The 23368-nt window shown below is 41.8% G+C and overlaps 2 protein-coding genes across 7 annotated transcripts; one reads left to right on the top strand and one right to left on the bottom strand.

Moving 5' to 3' along the window:
• Positions 1-1779: 1779 nt before the first annotated feature.
• Positions 1780-17073, bottom strand: TYW5 (tRNA-yW synthesizing protein 5). 5 transcript variants are annotated; one of them, XM_078866770.1, is made up of 9 exons: positions 16779-17073; positions 16503-16679; positions 11448-11602; positions 9421-9490; positions 9047-9091; positions 8670-8807; positions 7396-7483; positions 5257-5373; positions 1780-3184 (listed from the first exon to the last, which is right to left on the bottom strand). In XM_078866770.1, exons 2-9 carry the CDS (start codon positions 16563-16565, stop codon positions 2913-2915), a joined length of 948 nt encoding a protein of 315 aa, XP_078722896.1. In that variant the 5' UTR covers positions 16566-16679; positions 16779-17073; the 3' UTR covers positions 1780-2912. The 5 variants fall into 5 exon arrangements, with proteins under 5 accessions (XP_078722896.1, XP_078722893.1, XP_078722897.1 ...); XM_078866767.1 differs by adding an exon at positions 12922-13005 and having other exon boundaries at positions 16503-16814; XM_078866771.1 differs by lacking the exon at positions 16779-17073 and having other exon boundaries at positions 11448-11678; positions 16503-16548.
• Positions 17074-17147: 74 nt separating this feature from the next.
• MAIP1 (matrix AAA peptidase interacting protein 1) lies at positions 17148-22333 on the top strand. Of its 2 annotated transcripts, none has more exons than XM_078866774.1 (5): positions 17148-17713; positions 19493-19564; positions 20043-20169; positions 20831-20964; positions 21905-22333. In XM_078866774.1, exons 1-5 carry the CDS (start codon positions 17297-17299, stop codon positions 21914-21916), a joined length of 762 nt encoding a protein of 253 aa, XP_078722900.1. In that variant the 5' UTR covers positions 17148-17296; the 3' UTR covers positions 21917-22333. The 2 variants fall into 2 exon arrangements, with proteins under 2 accessions (XP_078722900.1, XP_078722899.1); XM_078866773.1 differs by having other exon boundaries at positions 20831-20975.
• Positions 22334-23368: the final 1035 nt, after the last annotated feature.

The following is a 23368-nucleotide window of genomic DNA, read 5'->3' as shown; positions in this document are numbered from 1 at the left end:
GTGCGGTTAATGCAGGCCTGTGTCCTTGCAAAAGGTTTCTGTTTGGTGTTTGAACATCTTAACTGTGTTATTGCCAGAAAGGTAAACCCTATTTTTATTTTTCAGTTATTTAGAAGCTGTACACTTACATCCATTGTATATGATGTACAGTTTAAAATTAAAATGTTAACTATAACTTGCATTTATGTTGTGCCCATATCATAACCCCTCGGAAGCATTTTGTTTTAGCCCCGGGGACCCCCTGATGACAGCGATCCATTGTGCAGTACAACTTAAATGCAGTCCACTGAAAGACTGATGGATTTACCCACATTTCTTCTCTCGTTTGTTTTACCATTAACTGTTTTATTACCACAACACTAACTGAGTTCTGAAATGTACTATTTTTCCATTGTTTTCAAAGCTACTTTAAAATACTGTACTATCGTTTGAGTGCAGCTGCGCTTTTGTGACATAATTGAAAGGCTACCTTTGCAGCAAGTGTCCTTTGAAAGCAAGCACGTATTCTTTCAAATCCGCAGATTAATGTAGGTGTGAACATGTTACATATGAATGCACAATGCTTTACACTGCTATAACGTGTGATTTACATACGTAATCTGTGCTGTTTTCCACTTGATTTTTTTTACCATACTATGATAATTTCTCATCCAAATTCTAACATGACATGTTTAACCACGTTTACCTGACATACATCTAGCAGGCCACGCAATTTCAGTGCTATGAACTAGTTTGACTTTTTTAGTTCCACAGCTCATTGTAATTATGAAAGTATTACACTTCAGCCTCCCTTCCCCCTTTCCCCGTCCTTATTACACAAATTCATGATTGCAATATGATTACGGCAAGTTAATGAGTACCAGTTACCATTATCTCAAAAAAGCTAAACGTAAAAAAAAATCTGCATTGTCTGTTGCAGAGTATGGCTGCCCCCTGCTGTTAGAACGGAAGTTACCATCTCCAGCCAAGTAAACACAAATAGTTGCGTAAAGGTATGAACTGTGGATTATTGCTCGTGGCTGGTGATTAATATGAATCAGTTTTAGAGGTTTTTTTTATCATGATTTGCAAGTACACCTCACTGCGTATACTACCTAGTAAACCCAAATTGTTAAATGTTGTGGATTTGGTCTCCCAACACACGGGTGTGTGTAAGCAGTCACACTTTCCCACGTTTGTTCACGTAACGTCATGAATCAGCTGTCGGGCGGAGGAGGGTTTGTAACGCATATTTTACTAACACAATCTCACGAAAAAAACACATATATTATGAACCTCGTAGTCCCGTCCAATCCCAGTTAATCATATTAATCCCCTATGGGAAATAAGGCCATTGTACATTTAGTAAGAGGATGGTATACTGTGTGCAAAGGAACAAGGGAGAGAAAATAAACTCGGTGTTGCAGTTTTGTGTTCCTCACCTTGAGACCGATTTTACTGAAACGCGAACAGAGTACCTCGCATGCCTATTTGTAGGCCTCCTTGCAGGCATGCGAGGTGTCATGTTGCAGTGGGAAATTGCGATTTCAAGAGAGCAGCCTCAGAAGTGCTCCTCAAGGAGGTTGCGCTCGTTGACGTGAAGTGTTCGAAGCGATTCACGCCACAGAGAGGGGGCCAGACAATGACGAGGTTTCAAAGAGCTCAATCGCGTGAAAGAGCTATCCCTTATTAGATAAAATAATAACTACGACTCTGCTTCCCACTTCCCAACAAGTGCATTGACGTGACGATGTCGTTTCGTCATTTATTGAATATCGCGCGTGCTCAAGTATTTTATACACCAGAACCATACTTTGCAATGCAACTGGATAGTAACGTTTCACCCAACTATTAAGGAAGATACGTCATTGCTTGATGTGTTTTTTTTTTTACATTAGTTCATTTACTATGATGCTTAATGGTACATAAAACACCAAAGGTCAATCAATCCCAATCACCAACTGCAGAGGTCACCATTGAGCATGTTTATCAAAATATATCTTTCCACACCAATAATGAATTAAAACTAATTGTATAAACCAGGCAAAATGATTCATAACATTCGGCAAGTTTCAGCCTTCAGGCCAAAATAAACAAAAAACAAACCCAATAGTCTTCAACCTCCTGCAGAAACTGAGGCAAATTTAGGTTTATGTAAATAATTGCCACATTGAATAATACTAAAACATCGGTAAATAAAATCAAAACGTATCTGAATACAGATGAGGGCTGTTGCCTAGGTGGTCAGCTGTGTGCAATTCTGACCGTGATGTTCACTCTGGCACAGCAGATGGACCCATTAACATGGTGCACCACAGCCATTAGGAAGCATGCGTTTTCTTATGTATCACCATATGCCTGTAAGCTATTGAAATGAATCCTTAAGATGATCTTTTTCGACAAAACAATTACTATTTAATTATGCTTTCACTGTACAAATTCATATGCGTCGCAGCTGTCCTCCGAAAACTTTAATATCAAACTTAAAAGTGTCGCCAACGCTATAAAATGTACGATCGTAAGTTAACGACTGAAGTAGGTTGATTATTGCACTGCCGACTATTTTGTACTCCAGTTGTATTATGTAAAAGAATGTGGATTATATTATGGTACATTTATATACAACATTTAGTTAATTAACTGACCAGCGTGGTGACATTTTAGTCAAACAACCCCCAATGACCGACCTGGCACTGGGGGTCATCTCAACCCGATATCCTTCAAGGGTGAATGAAACGAGTATTACTTTGTGGGACATTGGTCAGTCTGTGGAGGCTGTCCCCTGCCAAGAGAAAGTGCAATTTTCACCACTGGCTTGGAGCCACTAACGAATATAAGCACAGCCCTAATACTCATTTTAGGATGGAGGCACTTTTAACATTTTAAGTCATGTTACAATTGGATGTTTTTTTTAAGTTGCTTAAATACAGCCATCATTTTGCAGCTGGTTCAGAACAATTTCTTCCGAGCGCCTTCCTTTGCACCGTCAGGATCATGCGCTGCCCGTAAAAGTGTTGATAGTCCGGAGGCAACTCTGCCAGCGTCTTCAGCGCGCGTTCCAGGATCTGCACGGCTCGCGCGGCCGCCACTGGGTCCTTGTTGCCGTAGGTGTCCGTGCGGTCGTAAGCGTCAAGCGGAAGATGCCGCCAGAAGACATTGACGGCCACGCCAAACTCCAAAGACGTCACGTTGTGGAACCACAGTGCTGCCAGCAACAGAGAGAACAATCGACCCACGTGAGTCACTCAAACAGCACGTCAACGGGACAGCACACATTGTGTGCCCAAAGAGTGCATGCCACGTCTCTGAACGATATTCAGGATACAATTTAAAATCTAAAACTATGAAACTAAACTGTTTTAAATTGACCAGGTAAGGCTCAGAGCAATATAGATATTTTACAGATGTGACCTGGCCACAAATGATAGCTCAATGAAGTGGCTTATCACATGGAAATTTATAGCAGCCAAATACTCTAAACGCGTGTTGATTTTAAATGGGGCGGGAAAAACCAGAGGACCCGGAGAAAAATCCACGCAACCACGGGGAAATAGTGTAAACCCCAAATATGCAGGCGTCAGGGTCGGGATCAAACCCACAACTTCCTGCAAACCAGACAAGGTAGTTAACATCTCACCACCGTGGCGCAATGGTGGCAAGATGCCATACCCGTTACTGCTTGTTGGTTATACTTAAGGGCGCCAATAAGTGGTATTCCAGTAGAGAATGGCCTTGACCATAGGAATGTGGAATTTTCCTCACTGCCTCTAGGCCACCTACGGAAATGGGTACTGCACATGCTCATTTTAGCCGGGAGATGCTTTGACACGTGACTATATTATGCGCGGGCCATGGCTCATGATCGGTGGTATTGTTTCAATTAACCGAAGCTATTTGTATTCATATTCTTGGTTCTTTCGGTAAAGTCACGTAGAAGGGAAGTAATACAATAATAAAACAATACAATTCTCACGACGTTTCGATTGCAACACAAGAAATCATCATCAGGTGTGAAAACCACAGCAAGAACATTTTTTTAAAATCCAAGCTATTTGCTTGGTTCTTCTGCAAGATGATAACAAAGTGAGGTTTTCCTCTTTTATTAACCATATATTTTCAGTGTGGTTGAACAAAAACCGTAACATATGATTACTCTTTCATTAATGGCTTTTAAATGTACCAATCCCCATACTAACTGCACTTAAAGCTCAAACATTAGCCAGGGTTCACTTACGTCTAAGGACTGAGCTTGATATATCCACACAATGCACCCTTCTAGACGGTATATCATCCAATAAGGTGAAAATAAGTAGTGCCTCATCACTTCTCTACATATAATGGCACTTAGCCCAACTAATGCGTTCAGAGCATGCATTTTATATGGGGCAATATTGGTCGACTATATCTTCAGGTTTTAATTAATACATTAGTCAAAGAACAGCAATGCATGTCACTTGCAATCTGACTGCTATAGGCTGTTAACCTCCAATTACCCCGGTGCTGTAATCGTCCAGTCAGTTGTAACCAAGTTAAAATTCAGTAAATGAACCATGTTAGCTCGCTTCATAATGTAATAGAAAACTAGCCGCTAGCAACGTCGACAGTAATCAATTCGGTACTATTAAAATACTACAATCACCCTTGTAATAAACGACACCCCGTGGTGATCTACCCAATAAGTGAACATTTATGGACCTATTTTTATTCATTACTCAGGAGATCAGGCACGTTGAATTGCTGAGTTTTCTTAATGCGAAAAATGACAACAAAAACAAGGACTGTGGAAATTAAAGTTACAGGCGTTACAGGCTACGCAACGTCACAAAACACACTTTCTGTGAAAAATATTATCCCATACAAACCAAAGCACACCAACAATCGCAATAACTAGTTACAACCCCTAAATAAATCATGAATGCCACATAGCTCTGTTTTAAACATTTAATTACTTTCCCAGGGAGGAAAGGTGAAAAAGTCACACCAGAGATGGGACACAGCACGGTTTTCAAAGTGTGAAACCACAAGCAGTGATTGGCTGAAGGTCACGATGGAGAATTTTCTGGCTGATTAAAGGCAAAAACAAAATTGACTGGTTTTATTTGTAAAAGGTGCAAGCAGTATTTGTGTTAATAATTTAAAATATATCCGGTTCCAAGTTACATGAACTGCTTTCAGAGGGACTAAAAACTATACGTGGTTTTTTTTTCAGACAAGGGGAATGAATAGACATGCTATACGGACACACATCATGGTTCAGCATGCCGGTCTGCCGAATACCTGGAATGAAAAGGACATCTCCTGCCTCCAGCACGCACTCGTGCCAGGTGGCCTTGCTGAACTCAGGAAATGTTTTCAAGTCCGGGCTGTCGATATCCAAGACCTCCGACTTGTCACCTGCTCGCGTACAGCCCAAACACGTTACCATTACAATACCATTGTATGCTATCACATTCTTGCGTATGGCAATATGTCCAGGACCTAAATGCCAATGTCGGTATCTGCAGGCCACAAGAGGATGTCAGGAGGGAGGTTGCTGATTGTTGCTGTTCCTCCGTTGAAGGAACACAGACAACGGTGGTTTATTTTAAAATCCGTAGTTTGGGTTGCATTGCCAGTCAATCGGTGGCTTGTCTTTATTTTCCATTCATGAAGATGTGTATCGACCTGTTGATACTCTAATGCGGTTGATGGTTCCACCAGTGTCTTTGAAGAATGTCAAGGCCAGGCGGTGCGATGTTTGTGGCTCGAATGAGGTGTTAATTACAATTAAAATGCAATGGAAAAAGGAGACTTTATGAAATTAGACAATGGGTTGTCATAGACTGGGCAAAGTGCTAATTGAATAATTAGCTCGAGGATGTAATTTATCTAGTAATATAATGCTTAATTCATAATAATATGTGACCTATGTTGCCAGATAGTTTGAAGTACTTAACGATTGAATATTAATCGGATTGGCTTTGCAAAGCCTGCCATGGCTTTGCAACCTAATGCAATATAATTATATATATAGTTTGAAGTCACTTTTATCACATATTGTAATGTTGCTCATGTGATAAATGTGCAACCTCAGCAAATTGTGAATTTAGTTTCTAAATGTGGATTTTAACATTCAAAAATGCAATCTGCTATCCCCCTTATTAAGGCTTCTAGCATATTTCCTTGATTCTGACAGCATTTACTGTACAGCATGTTTTCAGTAACGTTTAATGTGACTTTTCGATTCTTGTGATTCATCAACTTACCGAGAATGACACAGAAGACGAAAAATTAGTTGTCTCACTTTAAAATTAATAAACCCTGCAGATTACTACCCAGTTGTGATGTGGAAAATATTCTTCATGCAAAAAAATGAGCAACTGAATGTCAAATCACCGCCTTTTAAATAACTACAGATATCAGATTACACAATTCACTCCTACAACCGTACACATTCCTGCAAGTTATTATGATTCATGGTAGCCGATATTTATAATGCATAGGAGGACACCTTATAAGGCATGACAATACACAAAAGACCAGTTTCACGAAGTAGTTATGAATGCAACAGACGCAGCTCCCCAGTGCATTATTAAACATCTCATACAGTTTAGCGAGTTGTTAAATAATGCAAGTTCTGTATTAGTGCATGAAATGCTTTTGCGTCTAAACACGCTGTGCCGTCTTGCGTCGTACTGGCCACTTAACAGAAATGATTGTGCAGTGAATGCTCATCGGCTCTTGGGCTGGGATTTTTTAAATATTCATCGCTGCTACATTTGTTTTGTCACCGCTATCACCTTTAAATGACGCAGGAGATGCAGAATAATTAACAATAATATGCGATTAAATGCATAATAAGACTACACAGCAAAGATAGTCACACATTTAAGAGAATTAGTCATGTCACACTGACTTTATGTAAAGCACATTATGGAGGCTCATCTTTAGATACTAATGATATATTATTTATAATTAGGTGTGGAGCAGTAGTATAGTGGTTGACGCACTACGTTTATGAACACGAGGACCTGAGTTTGGTTCCAAGCACCGGACACGTCAGTGGAAAGTGTTGAGCCATTCCTGCCCTCGCCTCATGGTAGACATGGTGTGGGGGAAGCCTTTATCCATTGGTGGATTGGTATGTTTACTTATATTCTTGGTTCTTTCGGTAAAGTCACGTAGAAGGGAAATAATAAAATAATAAAAATATTAAACAATAAAATTCTCACGACGTTTCGACTGCAACACAAGCAAATCCACAGCAAGAATTTTTTTTTTCAAATTTTCTTGCTGTGTTTACGCGACATAACCCCAAAAAAACCTATATTATGGATAATATTTATGTTATCCGATTAGTCGAGCACTTGAACCAATAAATCGGCAGAGCAATAGATCACGTAAATAATTGTATATCCCAGCTTGACTCTTCGGTACCATTGAGGTAGAGGAAAGGCACGTCACTGGGGCTGAACAACACCACTCTCTTCCTGCCCACCACCTGAATCAGCATGTTATCCATAACCTGTACGAACGAGCACAGCAAGGGCAGAGTTAGCAACAGCACACGACACATTTTGTTATAACCTTAATATTTCATATCCGATTATCTTAATGTGTACTGTGCTTTATGTACTTTTCATTTTAGTCTCTGTCAATATACTGCTGGATCAAAGGCTTTTCCTACGCTGTGATGATGGGGGTTATTTGACCATATTGTAATACTTCACCACACTGGTCAGTGATTTCACTTGCCACTGATGTTACCAATGACAAGAATCTAAACTCAGGTCACCGGGCTCAGAGCACAGTGCTCTAACCGTTGTGCCACCACTCCCCATTTCATGTAAAGACTAAAAAACATTCACGAAATTTCACTTATTCAGTTGACACACGGTAATTTAACATATTTGTACTTACATAAAGGTTACATGTGATTAGTAATTAAGAAAGCATTGGACTTTAACCATGATTCATAAAAGTATCACTATTTAGCTAAGCTATTAATATTGCAAAACAGCATACCTTTCCTATTAGAAGTGATTATGTAGATCAAAGTTGTGGCATAGGTAATTAAAGTAATCAAAGTGCATTGTTCTATAACCTCAACTGCAATACCTGTACATGTATAAATACAATTCTACACAGGGCACAACAATGTGTGCGGTTTCACTAATGGTAAATAGAAGAGAAAACACAACTTGTTAAATCACAACTTTTGCAAATAACCCAAAATCAAGTGTTTTGAGTCTGTCGCTGCAATGGAAAAGAAAAACAAGTTGGCCCAACAGTGCACAGCCACACTAGCCAACACCTCCGACTGGCACGGTTGGCTACGTACGGGGTGAAAGAAGTTCAACATATACACATGCAAATTAGTAGGGCTGCTGTTTTAACTTCATTGTGGCAATACATTTTTCTAAATAGAAAATGGACCGTAATTTATGTTTTGCATTTATCGGTAGGGGTTTAGTCTCCCAAGTAATGAATGAACAGAAATGTTCAAAGAAATGGAACACATCCGAGAGGACATCCAACGATGGGATGGAACTTGTGGGCCGGTGCTAGGTGGATTGTTACAGCGCAGAACCGTCAGAAATGGCAATTGGGGGGGGGAAGGCATTCAGGCTGCAGAGGATTGATTGTATGAAACGATGATGTCTTAAAATAAAGTAAGCATGCAAAGAGTGTGAATGCGCCGAGCGTGATACATCATAGTGTGTCCAAAGCTGAATGCCCGGGGAGCTGATGCGGAAGACACTTGAGAAGAACTGCTCTTCTTCATAAAATTCAGGGAGGATGACATCCTTGGCCAACTCAGGAAACTGCTTTCTTATGTCAGCAACATCCTGTTTGGGAAGAGGGATGGGTCTGACTTTTTCTTCACGTGTACGCTGCAAAATGCCGTCTTATTAAGTTTAACAAAGATTCCAATTTGCAGGGCATACACTCCTCCAATAGTTTTACATAAAGGTGTCAAGCGATATAAAACATGAAATGCATCACAAAACTATTAATGGTACTTTAAAAGTGCTGTACGGTACATTAATGTTGCAACAATTACGCCACTGATGGCAACGTTGGTTACCTTTCTGGGGTCATTGCCCAAAGCTCGCAGGTAGTATTTTTCATTCTGAAACAGAGCCCGTGTTTGTAAAAAAATTCAGTCATGCAAGTCACTCACTAATTTTAATACACACACACACACACGAGTATCTCCTGGTAACACGTGTTAAATGTAATGCTATATGAATAATTTGAAAGTATCTATTAACCACTGCATTTAACCAACTTAGAAAGCGTAGAAAATGTCTGGCCACATGTGAATTGACCAGTGTGCACATATCTCACGTTTTTAAGCTTCCTTAAGCTCACGTAACACTCCACATTGAGGTCGGCGTGAAGAGGTCGCCAAAAAAGAACGCGGATGAAGACCGAGTGTGAATGCGAACGCTACTTTACCTCACAAAAGAAGAATTTAGAGTGCTTTTCTTCAGCCGTGCGTCGAATGAACTCATCGAACGGGAGGGTTCTAAACAACAGCGAGTGTGCTTCACTTAAATTCGGCAACACAATTCCAGCCCGAATCTGGTGGATAAGAGTCGTCAGGCTGCTTTGCACACATTCACCAACAGGTGCTCCTGACTTCTCAAAATGCAAAACTGGATATAATCATACTCTATATAAGCACAATTCGAATATAAGCAACACATGCTGAGAGTACAATGGTGGGGGGAAGGGAAACTTCTTATACAAGCACACTCAGATATAAGCACAGCTTATGCGTGCTAATGTCTAGCTTCTGTACTAAAATTGTGAATACAGCAAACCCTTCCCTCTTGCGGGTCTACTTAGCTATTGCGGTTTTGCGCCAATTTATTGAGGTACAATTCGCCAGAGGTGTGGACTCGAGTCATGTGACTTGGACTCGAGTCAGACTCGAGTCATGAATTTGATGACTTGCGACTCGACTTGGACTTGCATAACAATGACTTTGTCCCACCTATGAGATGTGGACTCGAGTCATGTGACTTGGACTCGAGTCAGACTCGAGTCATGAATTTGATGACTTGCGACTCGACTTGGACTTGCATAACAATGACTTTGTCCCACCTCTGCAATTCGCTGATTGTGCCCTTGTCGCTTGACCATTCGCCATTGATCGCGAGATTCCTGTACAACATTGTAACTGTACTGCTCGCGATGATGATGCTGCCACAGAAGAACCCACGTGGTGCCGTCCATCTTGTCTCCCAAGCAGCCAATCGCGTGTCCCAGGTCATGTGTCCCCAGACTCCAGTGAGGTAGTGAAATTCAGCCGCAAGATTTTTCTTATTCTATACATTTACCGTACACGTTATATTAGGAAATATTAATCGTAGTTTCCATACAATATACTTCTTGTTTAATGTTAAGGTTGATGTAGGGTAACATAAAACAAAAGGATGGGGTTGTCGTATTACGAACAATGAACCAAACCCTAGTTTTCCCATTTGCCTTTGAGTTTGCGGATTACGGATTTGCCCATTGTAGCTAATTAAAAAATATAATTAACTCATTCAATGGGCAACGATTTGCTGTATTTCATGGCTGGGTAGTAACAGCCCAGCATGTGTAATTTAACACACCTTAGTGTTGGGCTCTGTATATAAATCAAGGAACAGAGGAGAAAATAGCTTGTCGCGATTTATGTTTTTACATTTGTATCTGTGTCGGAGATAACTTGAAGATACAATGGCAGCCTTAAAACTAAAAGAGACAGTTGCATTAAGATAATTTAAATATTCTAACAAGGAAATGAGCATTGCTATCTTGTATACCGAATATTCAGCAATATAATGTAACATTGTTTTTTGTTAAATACCATAACACATCCACGCTCACAATAACCAAAGTTCATCACATAACCAACCACGGTCCTTTAAAGTTACACAGAACGTATGCACGCATTCACGAAGTAACTGCTGATGCCATCAAATCGATTGCCAAACTCAACATGGTGAGTTGCTTTTCAAATGGAAAGTCAACGGTTCTATGGATAGCATGCTCCTCACCATGACTACATCAAGCCACAACCATAGACTTGGGGGTGTTTATGGAGGCAAGCATTGCTTAGTACTGGGTCGAACCCAGGGTCAACACAAATTACCTTTTCAAACAGTAAAACGAATTTGCTGCATCATTCAGAGTGTGAATAACTCAAACTAGGTGCAATTCATAAAAAAACTGCACTGCTTCAAACGAAATACTACATAAGAATTAGTTGAACTCCTTTTGACTTATTATCACTACTCCTTGGTTCTTTCGGTAAAGTCACGTAAGTATAAAATGAAATAAAAAATAAATTAAACCACGACGTTTCGGAAGCAATATACTTACGTGACTTTACCGAAAGAACCAAAGATCATTGCAGTTACGAAAACTTCAGATCTAGATTTTGATTACAATTTTTAACGGAGATCCTGTTCTTCACGCAAGAGCATCCTCACTTGTAGGCAAAGTTCTTGTGGATGAAGTCCATGCGAGGCGAGGGGGAGGCGTGGACCCTGACGGGCCGTGTGCCCCCGGCCGCCTGCAGGTACTCAGCGTCCCAGCGAGACAGGCACGGCCCCACATCCAAGCCTCGCAGCACCGCCGGCCGTCGCTGTCAAAGCACCAACAGGGCCCAGCAAGCACCGGCTAGAGCAGTGGTTCTTAACCTTGACTGCAGCCTTGCACTCCTTAGATTCTCAACCGTAAAAAAATGCATGTTAATAAATACATCGGTTTGATGAAACACGGTAGTTGCACTTACATGCCCGTGCTTAATTTGTTTCGATGAATTACCTTCTTTAAAAAAAATGTGCCATGTCTCGCACCCCCAGAAAGGGCATCTCGCACCCCCCAGGGGGTGCGTGCACCCCAGGTGAAGAACCACTGGTCTTGAGCAAGCGGTTTTCAACCGGGGGTACGCAGACCCCTGGGGGGTACGCGAGGTGATTTATAAATGTGTGAAATTATGTCATACATGAGAGTCATTGGTGAATAATCATGTATGCATCTGCCAATATAAAATAACTACGATAACATTTTTATCCATATAGTAGCATAGAACGATATGCAATACCTTTCTAAACTCATTGATCGTAAACAATGTGGTTTATATGAGTAACCGGCGAACTTGAACAAATAACGTCATGCATGCAGATCGTTCGTTGAATTTGTTTTTATTTATTTGCAGTCAGGGGCTAGTTAGGATACCTCACAAAATGTACAAATTGGTTAAAACACTGATGTTTATTATTCATATTTATTTCCCAGAAACCATGGTGGGTCAGACAAGGGGGCACTCTGTTGAAACAAAATTCAACAATGTGTACAGCAGTTGCCCAAAAAAAATATTAATAACCACTTAATAAGAATGCACACACCCAGCAACTGCTCTGGGACGAACACGTTAACACCATCAAATATATTCTTAGGTTTTTTCGGTAAAGTCACGTAGGTAAAAAATTCAAATTAATAAAAGTAAAATAAAAATCACGACGTTTCGGAGGCAACACAAGCTTCCGTCTTCAGGTGGAACCGTCACAGCACGATAGCTGTATCACTTGATACTTTCGGAGGCAACACAAGCTTACGTCTTCAGGTGGAACCGTCACAGCACGATAGCTGTATCACTTGATATAAATGCAGTTGATACTTGATACAGCTATCGTGCTGTGACGGTTCCACCTGAAGACGGAAGCTTGTGTTGCCTCCGAAACGTCGTGATTTTTATTTTACTTTTATTAATTTAAATTTTTTTACCTACGTGACTTTACCGAAAAACCTAAGAATATGAATCCTTGCAGTCACGAAAGCTTCAAATCTAGAACCATCAAATATGTGCAGTATGCCTGCATCATAGTGGACGTTGGGAAATACAGTAAATCCTCTACTTATGAACATTCGACTTACGAACTTTCAGAGATACGAACAAACCGATCCATATGTCCAGTTGCCTGTTCGGAACGAAAGGCCTAAGTTCAACCGCCGCGCAATAGATGGCGGTGGTGGCATCTACATCTGCAGAACAGGAAGAAAAGGTGGCATCTACATCTACAAGACTTGATACATATTTTAAAGCAATTCCCCGTGTTTAGTGTACATGCCATACATGTCTGGAATGAACAGGAGTAGTTACGAACAAATCGACTTGCAAACAGAACTCTGGAACCTAACTCCTTCGTATGTAGAGGAGTTCTCTGTACTGTGAATAGCAACATCGCCCCCCTACTGGTAGACTAATGCCCACTTGCACAAACAGGTGCTGTGTTCATCTTAATCTTATATGGGCCACGCAGGACCTGCTGCCACCTGGCTGTCCCTAGGCTAAAACGCTGCAGTCTTGAGACGTTCATTACGTTATGGGTGCAATTTAAATGCAGTAGTTGTAATGTATCACAGGGGTGTTGGAGGTCTCAATGAAGGAGACAGTCCACAAGAGGTAGGCGTCTCACGTGAAAGTTGGGAGCTGTCTCAGGATACCGTATTGAGGTCTCACCAGGGCTTCGGAGTCTATCACCAAGGTGGATTGTGCGACGCATTTTTCAGCCTCCTTAAATTATCTTCAATAATTTCACGTAGTTCAATTCAACTGGTTGTCATGACTATCATCAGCCAATATGATAGTTAATATATTCTCCATTGGTGTGTGCCTTTATTTCTCCCGTCCGTTAAATGTACAGACACATCAACGAGAGGTCGGCGGCGCGAACATCTCCTTCATGAATGAAAGAATCAAGAGACAAGCCACTGTAGCCATTCAACAGAAACTACGCGCCACAGAGTATAACGCCGTACTCTTAGGTTTTTTTCGGTAAAGTCACGTAGGTAAAAACAAATAATACAAATAATATTTATTTCTATTATTATTGCTATTATTTTTATTATTTATTTTAGTCATATTTATTTCCATTATTGCTATCACATTTATTATTTAGTTTAGAAAAAGATTAGTTTAACACGTAGGCTTTCGCGACCAATATTGTTCATAATCAACGATTTTTGGGTTTAGATCGCGTTATTTATAAATGTGTCGTAACCCTCCACCACCCGACACGGCCAATCAGTAAAAAAAAAAAAGTGTCACGTTGACAAAAGACAAATAGTTCACTGCTTTAGCCCACCGGTGTGTTGAAGCGTGGAACCACAACATTTACAATTTGAGTACGACGTTTCGCTGGTAATTGCATCCAGCATCATCGGGCAATTCGCCAGAATGGTGAGGCTCTGCTGTGTCTCCCGTTCTTATATAGAGCAGCAGCAGGGTGACGTCATCATTAACTCATTAACTCATCAGGTGCAAAGATTTGAGGGGGGGGTTATTGTAATTATATACTTGATTAGTAATAAGGCTATTGTTACGATGCGAGTTGTAGATTAGTAATCATTTGGAATGTGTTCTATTGTGATTGTGCTACATTAATAATCAGTTAGTGCTTGTCTCCCTTATAAGGAATTGTAATGCATCTTATTTAATAATACGCTTCCAGGCCGCACTAAGCCTGTAGCTGTCTGAGCGATTAAAGTTATTTCTGTTTCTCTCAATCTCAATGGATTCTCTAATTAGTCTTTGCCAGTAGTAACTAGTTTTACACAACACTTCAACGTTGTCAAAATCAATTGAGTGTCCCTGTTGGCAAGCATGTTCTGCCACTGCCGACAGTTGTGTTTGCGATAGTTTAATATTTCTCTGGTGTTCTTTTAGTCTTACACTAACGTTACGCCCTGTCTGTCCAATATAGCATCTGCCACATACACAATTAATCCGATATACACCTTCTGTTGATAATTTAGGCAATTCGTCTTTAGTGCACGTTACTAGTTGTTGAATTTTGTGTACTGTACCAAATCTTACTGTAATGTTTTGCTTTTGCAAAACACGGGCTAATTTGTCAGTTACTCCTGAGATAAATGGTATTTTTATTGTTTTAATAATCTGATCGCTTTCAGCAGTGTTGCTTTGCGATCGTGATTTGGCATTTAGTGCTCTGTTAATTTGAGCATTATTGTAGCCATTCTGTCTTAGTGCTTCTTTAACATGTTTAATCTCTCTCACTAGACTAGATGATGAAAGTCTAGTGAGAGAGATTAAACATGTTAAAGAAGCACTAAGACAGAATGGCTACAATAATGCTCAAATTAACAGAGCACTAAATGCCAAATCACGATCGCAAAGCAACACTGCTGAAAGCGATCAGATTATTAAAACAATAAAAATACCATTTATCTCAGGAGTAACTGACAAATTAGCCCGTGTTTTGCAAAAGCAAAACATTACAGTAAGATTTGGTACAGTACACAAAATTCAACAACTAGTAACGTGCACTAAAGACGAATTGCCTAAATTATCAACAGAAGGTGTATATCGGATTAATTGTGTATGTGGCAGATGCTATATTGGACAGACAGGGCGTAACGTTAGTGTAAGACTAAAAGAACACCAGAGAAATATTAAACTATCGCAAACACAACTGTCGGCAGTGGCAGAACATGCTTGCCAACAGGGACACTCAATTGATTTTGACAACGTTGAAGTGTTGTGTAAAACTAGTTACTACTGGCAAAGACTAATTAGAGAATCCATTGAGATTGAGAGAAACAGAAATAACTTTAATCGCTCAGACAGCTACAGGCTTAGTGCGGCCTGGAAGCGTATTATTAAATAAGATGCATTACAATTCCTTATAAGGGAGACAAGCACTAACTGATTATTAATGTAGCACAATCACAATAGAACACATTCCAAATGATTACTAATCTACAACTAGCATCGTAACAATAGCCTTATTACTAATCAAGTATATAATTACAATAACCCCCCCCTCAAATCTTTGCACCTGATGAGTTAATGAGTTAATGATGACGTCACCCTGCTGCTGCTCTATATAAGAACGGGAGACACAGCAGAGCCTCACCATTCTGGCGAATTGCCCGATGATGCTGGATGCAATTACCAGCGAAACGTCGTACTCAAATTGTAAATGTTGTGGTTCCACGCTTCAACACACCGGTGGGCTAAAGCAGTGAACTATTTGTCTTTTGTCAACGTGACACTTTTTTTTTACTGATTGGCCGTGTCGGGTGGTGGAGGGTTACGACACATTTATAAATAACGCGATCTAAACCCAAAAATCGTTGATTATGAGAAAAAGATTAATTTCTTTGATTTTTATTATTTATTTAAATATGTATTTCTATTATTTATTTTAATATTTATTTCCATTATTTATTTTAATAATAATTATTTATATCATTTTGATTATTTATTTTAGTAATAATATTTATTTCCATTATTATTTCTATTATTTTTATTATTTATTTTTACCTACGTGATTTTACCGAAAAAAACCCTAAGAGTATGAATCCTTGCAGTCACGAAAGCTTCAAAATCTAGAATATAACGCCGTATTCTGCGGCGCTCCTTGCAACAAAACGCACGCCAACTCTATGGCACGAAGCCCTCTCTCGTCCCGGCCAGCTGACCGTAAAACCCAAGGCGGAGTGCATCGGCGTCTCACCAGGGGCCCGATCTCCTTCACGAACACCTCCTTGGAGACACCTGTGTGCACATGCACCTGCATCCTCTCGCGACGCTGAGACAGACACGTCCTTCAGCTCTCTCTCTTTAGTACGGGCAGCACCACCCCGCAAACCTCTCCTCTCGCACTTTCAGTGAGGCCGTCGTGGCCGCCGCACTGCAAACATAAACACGGCACCCCCCAAACCGTGTGAGTCTGTGATTCTGTGTGTGCGTGTGTGCGGAGGTTATTTTAATCGGTGGAGCGGATGCTCACACGCGCGCCGCGCTGGAGAGAGTCCCCGCGATCGTGGCAGCCTCGCACCTTACTACAGTGCGATTACTGTACTACAGTGCGATTACTGTACCACAGTGCGATTACTGTACTACAGTGCGATTACTGTACTACAGTGCGATTACTGTACTACAGTGCGATCGCTTCATAGTCCTACACACGGCATGCCTCACATCGCCGCGCACACATCGCGCACTGTACGCGCCACGTGCTCGCGCGCGTACAGTGCGCGACAAACGCACGTGCGCGGAGAGACGGTCGCGCACTGTACGTACAGTACGGCGGGGGCGTGGAGCCCGGAGTGGGGGGGGGCTGGGTGTGGGGGGGTGTGGTGTGGGGGCTGGGTGTGGGGGTCGCTATAAAAGCGGCGTTGACGGAGACGAGGCCCCTGTGCCTATGCTGTCAACGCAACAACAACAACATCGCTGCCGCCACCACTACTACCATCACCCACCACCACCACGAGATCCACCGCCATCGGACACAGAAACGCGGCCCCGATGTTCGTCTCCGCGAGTCGCATCGGCGGCGGCGCCTCTCGCTCGGCCCTCCTGGGCCTGAGCAGAAGCCTCGGTCTCTCCTCGCGGTCGCTCTCGAGGACTCCTGGCCCCGCGTGCCGAGGGTCGCCGTGCGTCGGGACCAGCGGGGCCCGTGGTTCCGTCTACGGCTTCTGGGGCGGTGCGGCCGCGCCGGGGAGATTCTACGGTCGAACCCCGGGGCATCGAGACGACGATGATGAGGACGGGAAGGAGGAGACTGTGGGCCCCGCGAAGAAGGCCGACAAGAAGAAGAGGATGATGTTCATGGCCATCCCCAGTCCCGGCGCGTGGCTCAAGCACAAGTTCTTATTCTTCCTCGTGAGGACTTACTTTGACTCCGACTTCAACATAGAGGAGTTCACGGAGGGCGCCAAGCAAGTGCGTGCGTTCGAACAACCGCGTATCACCTCTGCATTTCTGTTGCTGCCGCTGCTGTGTAACCTTGCCCTACGGTCAAATATCGAAAGCTAAGCGGGTGTCGTGCGTGCTTTGATGGGCGGCCACCGTGGGTTTTAAACGCGGCTGCGTTGATGGCGCTGTGTGAGCAGCGTGAGGACGACTTTACAACCTGGTTATTGTATTGTACAGCTAAGTTCGCCGACATGCAGTTGACCAGTGCGGTGTGAAGTATGAAGTATGGTCAAATTACTCTTCCACGACCCGTAAACGCCGTGGGGGAGAGGGTCCACATTCGGCTGTAGGTTGACAACAAGGGCTGTATACGCAACTAACGTAACCATGCAGGGACGTTCTCTGATGCACAATGATCTTCACAGTTCTATTGCAACAATTCTTGCGCTCTGTCTATGCAATTGTGAGTTTGCTCTGTGCGCGGCGAGCAAGGTCAAACGTTCAAATCGCATGGGCCAAGCCGACGGTTAACCCTTGGAGTCTATACAACTAGTACTACTTTTTTAAGTCGTTATAGCCTTATACTAATTGGATATACGGGTTCCCGCCACGGGAATGTGCAATTGCCAACGCTGGCTTAGGGCGGTCAATGAATGGGGAAGCACTGCCGAGAAAGACCTCCATCCAGCAGTGGATTGACCATGGATGATGACGATGGCTTGCGGTCAGCCAACGGAGGTCTCACCCCCCCCCCCTCTCTGAGCAAATGAGCATATGTAGTGTGATTGACATTGTTTTGTCCGTAATATGGGGGGTTATATCGCGTAAATATATAAATGTGTCGTTAAACCCGCCACCACCCGACAGCCAATTAGTAAGGGTTGTCACTAGTACAGCAACACCAGTGTTGGAGAGCAAATCCACAACATTTTCAATCTTGAGTACGACGTTTCGCCAGTAATTACAACTAGCTTCATCAGGCGGACGTCCAGATTTGTGGCGAAATCCTTCTGTTTCATCCCTTAAATAGAGGGGTAGATGTGATGGCGTAACTTGTGAGCCCTTCACGTGCGAAAGGGGGGTGGATTAATGAATGCATATATTGGTCGTGAAAGCTTGTTTTATCCTGTGTTGTGATTAACATGTTTAAACAGTAGGGCATTCGCGGTTATCAATTGACTGCGTTGCCCCATTTGAAAGTGGTGCACAACTTATTTTTAAACTTCCTGAAAGGCTCTCGATGCAGGTGCAAGTTCTGGTGGATTGGGTATGTCGGTGATTAGCCACGCTTGTCATCACCATGAACTTGTGGGGAGTTCTGACCTAGAAAATCAGCCAGGAATTCCAGAGTTCGCGCTTGCACTCAACAGGCGCAAATTCCGCTCGATACAGCAACGCTGATTACATTTGTACTGCTCTTTGTTGGCAAGCTAAACCGGCGGTTTCAATGCCCGTCACATTTTTGTCTCTGTTTAATGAAATTTTATTCATGCTTGCACATGACCAAATTTCTCCGATTGTTAGCGATCTAATAATGTCTCTGATGTATTAAGCAGGATTGCGTCTTGGATAGTGATTTGGATTAGGCGAACGCCATGCATGACAGGTAATATTTGCTGTGGAACCTCAGCCCACACTGGTCGGTGTGGTGAAGTATGGTCAACTCCCACGACACGTGTGAGGGATCCCTTCATCCAGCAGGGGATTAACAAAAGGAGACTGACTGTACACCAATGAAACTGCTGAAGGTTTTTTTTTTTTGGTTCAAGATATGGCAGCGCATTAACGTCAATTTTTTTTTTGCAGGCATTTTCTTCCGTGTCTTCACTCGTCGCCGAGAGCAAATTCGACCAACTTCAAGGACTCATGGATGAAGATGTAAGAACAGCAGCACCTGCACTCTATGGATGCCTTTTCCTGAGACCCTTGGACACGTTGTATTTGATGTGCTGTATGTTGCCAAAATCTTGGAAGCCAAGCAAGGTTGAACCTCGAAATTTGCTTGGATGGGTAATCGCGATATAAAACGGCTAATCATAGGCAGCTGCGGGGGGGATCCTTGGGGGGGTGGGTTGATGCGCAGTGTGGCAAAATCAATCGTACTTCTATGCGCCCTGCCTTCACGCTAGTCTGATTTTTTTATGTGAAGTGTGGTCACGTAACCCACAGGAGCCACATGGTGTGGGGTGACACTGGTGCAGCAGTATGATTTGACCAAAGGGTTATACTTTTTCATTAATTTCTGCAATAAGTACACAAACAAGCCAGCTGTTTTTAAAGCACTGGCAGATGGGTGTCATGAGGTAGGACCACGAAGGCGACGAGCACACGTTACAACTCTCTCTTCACCCAACAGGCTCTGGAAGAGTTGCGTCACAAGTGCAGCTTGATGGGTGAGAGCCAGCGGAGGCAACTTGCCGTCCCGTTGGAGGACGTCATGTACTCCGCAACTGACGATGTAGCCATCTACTACGATAATAGCGGTAATGCACCATGATAGCTGTGTTTGTATTTTATTCGTGCGCTTATGTGGGAGTGAATGCCCCGAAAATTATGTTCCAAACGACTGCAGCACTCTCCTCTTCATGCATTTTCCCTCCTTGGCCACAAAATGGCACTTGCATAAATTGTATTGCTATGATTCACTCGAGATCAAAAATGTAATTCATTCGGGTCTAAGAAAATGGAGTGAATGCATTCGTATTATTTGGTTTTTGTGGATGCTTTGGTGATCAATCATCCTGAGACTGAACCTTTAGTTGTTTGTAAACATGGTAGCTCAAGCTTGTTTTAGATCATGCACTTTTTTAAAGATGCCTTTAATTGTATATTTACAGCCACTGCTGAATGAAGGCTTCTGCTTTCCGTTTCAGACTTGATGATTGTTTGACCATACTTCACCATGCTGGTCAGTGCGGGTTGGTGAAGGTGGCTGGACTAGTTCAGATATCACTCGGCATCAATGTTTACTGTGGCTTGGAAGTGAACTTGTATTACCAGGTTCATAGTGTGGTATGCTAACCACTTTGCCACCCTTGTAAGTGTATACACTATAATATTTTTTTTTTATTTGTGTACATTGTCAGTTATTTAGCACATTGTTAATGTAACAGGTACTTAACGTCGACACATTGTTATTTTCAGGTCGGCGCTACGTGAACATCCTCATGAAATTCTGGTATTTGACAAGTGCAAGTTTGCCTGACAGTGATTTTGCTGGCATGAAGATTATCACGTTTTCCGCAGAAGATGAGGACAACACGCAGAGAATTGCCACGGCCAGTTACGAGTGCGTACAACAAACCTACGACTTCATCTGTCGGCGTGCAATCTCATAAGATCTATGATGCTAAATATTGTGGAGTCTGGATGGGTGATCATGCCCAATTGGACTCGGGGGTGGGGGGGGATGGCTATGTAGTTTGTCAACAGAGGGCGTTGCAGCAACATCTCGTCCTGTAATTCTATGCTCTTACATCTGTGCTTTCTACCTGCAACCCATACTGACTTGCATGAAGTATAGCCAATGAGACGTGCCTTTTGCAAAATATCTTAGCACGCACATTGATGTGATATTTTCCATGGAAGCAGGTGGCCACATTGCCTGTTTCCTATCCAGATTGAATTGACATGGGTGTTCATGTACAACAAATATTATTTTTCGTTGCAGTTTCATGTATGCAGTATAGTTTGTGTTCTCACTCCCAGTGGTTTTCATACATTTTGTTAATCCTTCTCAGAGTACACTTGTACACTCTATTTTGAACAAAGTTGGACACTTATGCTATAAGCGGTCATATAAAAGTAGCAAAGAGCAAATACGATTTTTTTCAATATTATACACGGTTAATCCAGACTTGTGCTTCAAAACTATTTTTCTACAGTATTCACCTTGCAAATCGCTTATACTTGCATTTATATACCTTTTTTTAAATTATTATACCCTATTCAACAAAACATGTTAACCTATGTCATGGAGCTTTCCCTATTTGGGTGTGTGTGTATATATATATAAATACGGTATTTTGATAATTGATTGTTAATTGGTAAACTTATGAATTTGTGGCATTATATTTTGCTGTTACTGGCACCAGCAAGACCGGTTCCAAATATTGGTTAACTTTTTAGAGTACAATACAAGAACACTTGGAAGGGAATTTGAATATTTGTTGTATTCTGCTTGGTTTTTAACATCGCATCCATTTTTTTATTGTTCAGATTTCGCCGTGAATTTACAGAAGGTGTGGATGCAGACTGGACTGTCATCCGCCTCGTACATTGGAAGATGATGGAGTAGACTTGAAGCCACTTATGGGAAGAAGTCCGTGGAAGAGACCGTTTGGAACTTTGGCTTGAAGAAGTGCAGTTGGTTCAATGAGGAGTGTTAATGTTTCTCTCACTGCACACTGCATCGGATTGCCTACCACTCATGAAGAGGCTCCCTGCATCCTCATTTTAAGTGGGAGTTGGTTTGTGAACACTTGTTTGGAACTTTTTTTTTTCTTCAAGGATATTATTTGCGGAGAATGAAATAGAACGATAATGTACTTGCCAGATGTAATTGCCTGGTCAACTTGTACAATTTTAATGTCATTAAATGTGGGTGGGGTTTAAGCATTTTAATAAAATAAATTGATTTTCATTATTGCAGTGCTGTTCCGAGTTCGTTAATACTCAAATACTTATGGTGTTATCATTGTGTTGGTAGACAATGGCTAATTTATTATGAAAGCTGTGAAACGGTCTTCAAATGTAGGCTGGGCTCGTTTCCTGTCCTTATTTTAGATATGCTAAGGAGAGACACATTGCAGCTTCACTTATAATTTGCAGATATATTAATTTAAAAGTCTTGTTTAAGTGTTTCTCATTTACACTAAGACAACCATTTTGCTGCTTCCAGGGCATATATTTCAGCAGATGCACATTACCATGGAAAGTCGAAGCGATTGATGTTCACTTTGTAGGTTTTCAAGAGGGACGCTATCCATATAATTTACTGTAAGAAGCAATTTTAATATTACATGGTACAATCAGTGACTCCTGGATGAAGATTTCTCCATGCCATTTCCATCCCTACATCCATTTCACTCCACATTGCTCCTCTTCGCTGCGGGTTATCCTTCAGTGCTTTCCTTTCACTGACCTTTTCACCAATCGTGTCCATTGGCCGTCATTTCTTATCCCAATGTGGTTCTGCTCCAGCCCCTTCCAGATGGAATACTACGTATGATTTGGTGTTCCTTAATGTGTTCCCTTAATTTCTTTCAGTAATTCAGCTTTTGTAAAATTTCTGTCTGTTCTTGGCTCTGATCCATGGTCATGGTGAGTAATAGTCATTGGTTAAAAATATAAATTTTGCAGAGACAATGGTATGTTGCATTGCATGGTCAAGTTCAGTTTTCCAAAAGTTGTACAAATAATGCACTTTAATTTTTTCTATTTGCTCCCGGTCCACCTTCAGTAATTGTTCTCAAGTGAGAACTCCAGTTTAACTCCTACCGATGATTAGTTGACTCGTATCTAGTACAATACCGACGTGCATTTAAATCAGCCGCTCGAAATTAAATTTATTTCTATTTGTATGTTCAAATTGTTTCGTTTAACCATTTAAATGTATTCACTGCTTTGTATTTGTACCGCCAGGTGGTGCTATACGAACGTGGACTGATTAACAGGTGTCCT

This window comes from Lampetra fluviatilis, chromosome 2 (genome assembly GCF_964198595.1).
Source record: "Lampetra fluviatilis chromosome 2, kcLamFluv1.1, whole genome shotgun sequence".
Lineage (NCBI taxonomy): Eukaryota > Metazoa > Chordata > Hyperoartia > Petromyzontiformes > Petromyzontidae > Lampetra > Lampetra fluviatilis.
The sequence above is the reverse complement of the archived record's forward strand: the minus strand, read 5'-3'. Positions and strand labels throughout refer to the sequence as shown.

Coding starts and splice junctions, on each gene's coding strand:
- TYW5 (XM_078866767.1), bottom strand. CDS start 12,999: ATGCCACCACCGCCATCTATTGCGCGGCGGTTGAACTTAGGCCTTTCG. Junction 9,092..9,420: donor CTAAATTCTTCTTTTGTGAG/GTAAAGTAGCGT, acceptor GCTCTGTTTCAG/AATGAAAAATACTACCTGCG. Junction 8,808..9,046: donor TGGGCAATGACCCCAGAAAG/GTAACCAACGTT, acceptor CTTCCCAAACAG/GATGTTGCTGACATAAGAAA.
- MAIP1 (XM_078866773.1), top strand. CDS start 17,297: ATGTTCGTCTCCGCGAGTCGCATCGGCGGCGGCGCCTCTCGCTCGGCC. Junction 19,565..20,042: donor AAGGACTCATGGATGAAGAT/GTAAGAACAGCA, acceptor TTCACCCAACAG/GCTCTGGAAGAGTTGCGTCA. Junction 20,976..21,904: donor ATTGCCACGGCCAGTTACGA/GTGCGTACAACA, acceptor TTTATTGTTCAG/ATTTCGCCGTGAATTTACAG.